This window comes from Stegastes partitus, unplaced genomic scaffold, assembly GCF_000690725.1.
Source record: "Stegastes partitus isolate 25-593 unplaced genomic scaffold, Stegastes_partitus-1.0.2 Scaffold489, whole genome shotgun sequence".
Taxonomy (NCBI): domain Eukaryota; kingdom Metazoa; phylum Chordata; class Actinopteri; family Pomacentridae; genus Stegastes; species Stegastes partitus.
The window spans coordinates 52,729-55,129 of record NW_007578220.1 but is presented as its reverse complement, the minus strand read 5'-3'; the positions used below and the strand labels follow the sequence as shown (position 1 = coordinate 55,129).

Genomic DNA, 2,401 nt, shown 5'->3' with positions numbered 1-2,401 from the left:
TCTATCTATCTATCTATCTATCTATCTATCTATCTATCTATCTATCTATCTATCTATCTATCTATCTATCTGCTGCACATACAGTCAATGGGTATATACAAATCGAATAAAAGATTATACTATATAATATAATTGATTATTATAATTCTACATTTTATTTATAGATTCATATATTTCTTTTTTATCGTTTATAATACCAAAACTTTGACTGGTTCATGCTGATGCATCCATACCGATAGGTGGCAGACGCTCCATGTTCTACATCCAACGAGCCTCTAAAACCACAAAAGAAGAAACTCCTCTACGTCATTGGCCAGAGGTTGTCTAACAGCCAAGATGGCGGCCACAATGCTGAGGGCGTTTAATAAACTAGGACGTCCTTCAACAAAAATATTATTAAACGGTAACTTGGTGAGCCCTGGCTGTACGGCCCTGCAGAACAGGTACGGCGACAAAAATACAAAACTTCACATGTCATTTGTGTGGATGGCGGTCTTAGCTTGAGCTTTACGTGAATGTGCATGCTGAAAGCTAATGTTAGCATGATGCTAAAGAAGCCGACAATGCCTCTTCGTAATTAAACGAGTTGCATGCTACGTTTTGAACTTGACTAAATGGAAACACCTTTATGATGTATGCACGAAGCCATCACAGCATTGACCCCTTAACATATCGCGTACTTTGCAGGGCAAATCCGCTTTCTCGCTGTTAAGTCGTTGCCTTCTGAGCTGCTGTCAGGTTAGCCTAACTGTCAGTGTTTACGACACAGACGTCTTGCATATTCAGTATAAGGTCAAAATGTTCTTAATTGCAAAATTATTGCATTATCATCAATATACTGTAAATTGTATCGTTCTTTTTTGGGGTAACGGGAAAGAGTAAACAGCATCTGCAAACATTTAACAGCACCTTACATGTTACACCAGTAAAGGACGGATGTAAGTTAATAACAAACTACTATTTATTAAATAATGTCAATCATGTCTCATTCATGGCTAAGGTAAGCTAACTTACACTTAATACACTTGTTACTAATACACTGTTGCCACTATATATTGCAGTGTTGCAGTATTTAGCACTAATCAACATCTCGTTTTACTAGCACGACCTCTGCGTGCTTCAATCATCAGCCAGATCTGATTATTAGTTGTCAGGTTGGCAAGCCAGGTTTAGCCCAGTTCGTCACCCTTTCCAAATGCCAGCCTCCACGAAAAGAGATTAAAGCCACTTAGGCGACATGCAGGTAGCCTGAGAGGTAGTGCTGAACAGTTCAGATCAGAACTACAATTTGAAACAATGCAATTAGCAAAGACTACAATTTAGGATGTCTGTTTTACTTAGATGCTGCTCCTGAGTTATTAGTGGCCTACCTGTTTCGATGGCGGAGATTGACTGTATTTAGATAACACAATGCCATTCAAAAGATATAATAAATACATGTTTGAAGCTGTTTTTCAGTTCTCATCCTTTCATTAGAACATACACCTATTAATATTTTTGATAGTATCTAATCTGGTGATGATGTGTGATCCATGTCCCTCTCTGGTCATTGATGTAGCCCCTAGAAACTGATCTCTGTGTTTCAGAGTTAATGTTTTTTGTTTGTTTTTTTCCCCCCATGAAAATAATCCCTCCCTGCTTTAAACTGGCTTCAATGTAACTTTACACCGTTGCTTCCTGTGGAATGTGCAGATGTATAACTGCCTCCATCCCTCCCCACTCCATGCAGCTCAAGCACACCAACTCATCTACGTCTTTGCGTAAACACTGTAAAACTATTCTATGCGACACAGTGGTAATTTGTAATATTTGAGTAATGCAGCCATGCGTTGTCAAACTGGAAACTGATTCTGAAGATACAAGATACAAAAAGCCCCATCCTGTAAATTGACAGGATTACTTCCTTTTGTTTTATTGCATGCAAAATGCCTGGGAGTCGTAATCTGTGTTTTTGAGACTGTCATTGGTACGTTGCAGTATGTAAAAATTCTCAGCTTTGGCATTGACTCACGATATGGGCTATATGGACATGTTAGCAAGGAATTAGAAAAAAAGTAACTTTTACTGGAGTAGATCTTTGAGAATATATTCATTGTCTTTTGCAGGCAGAAGCATAGACAATGGCAGCCAGATGCGGAGTTTAACGAGCCATATACGTGGGGTATGCTGTACCCCGACAACGAAACTGAGAAATGGAGAAGAGCCCCATGGAATGGTACCATCCACACACATGCTAATGACGTCATTCAGTCACTAACTACATATTTTTATACAGTTTTTAAAATTTATTTATATACAATACAATACAATGACAAATTTTGCATAACCAAGACTGTGTGAAAGTTCACGACATCCATCCATCCATTATCTATACACCGCTTAATCCTCACTAGGGTCGCGG

General features: G+C 38.6%; 1 protein-coding gene across 1 annotated transcript in view; it reads left to right on the top strand.

Annotated features, from left to right (window-relative positions):
- Positions 1 to 323: 323 nt before the first annotated feature.
- The window catches only part of ndufs2 (NADH:ubiquinone oxidoreductase core subunit S2), a 9,330-nt gene continuing 7,252 nt past the window's right edge, over positions 324 to 2,401 (top strand). Inside the window, exons 1-2 of the mRNA XM_008287161.1 lie at positions 324 to 443; positions 2,106 to 2,215. Coding sequence (XP_008285383.1) covers positions 337 to 443; positions 2,106 to 2,215 — 217 coding nt within the window. The 5' untranslated portion in view covers positions 324 to 336. The remainder of the gene's footprint in view (positions 444 to 2,105; positions 2,216 to 2,401) is intronic.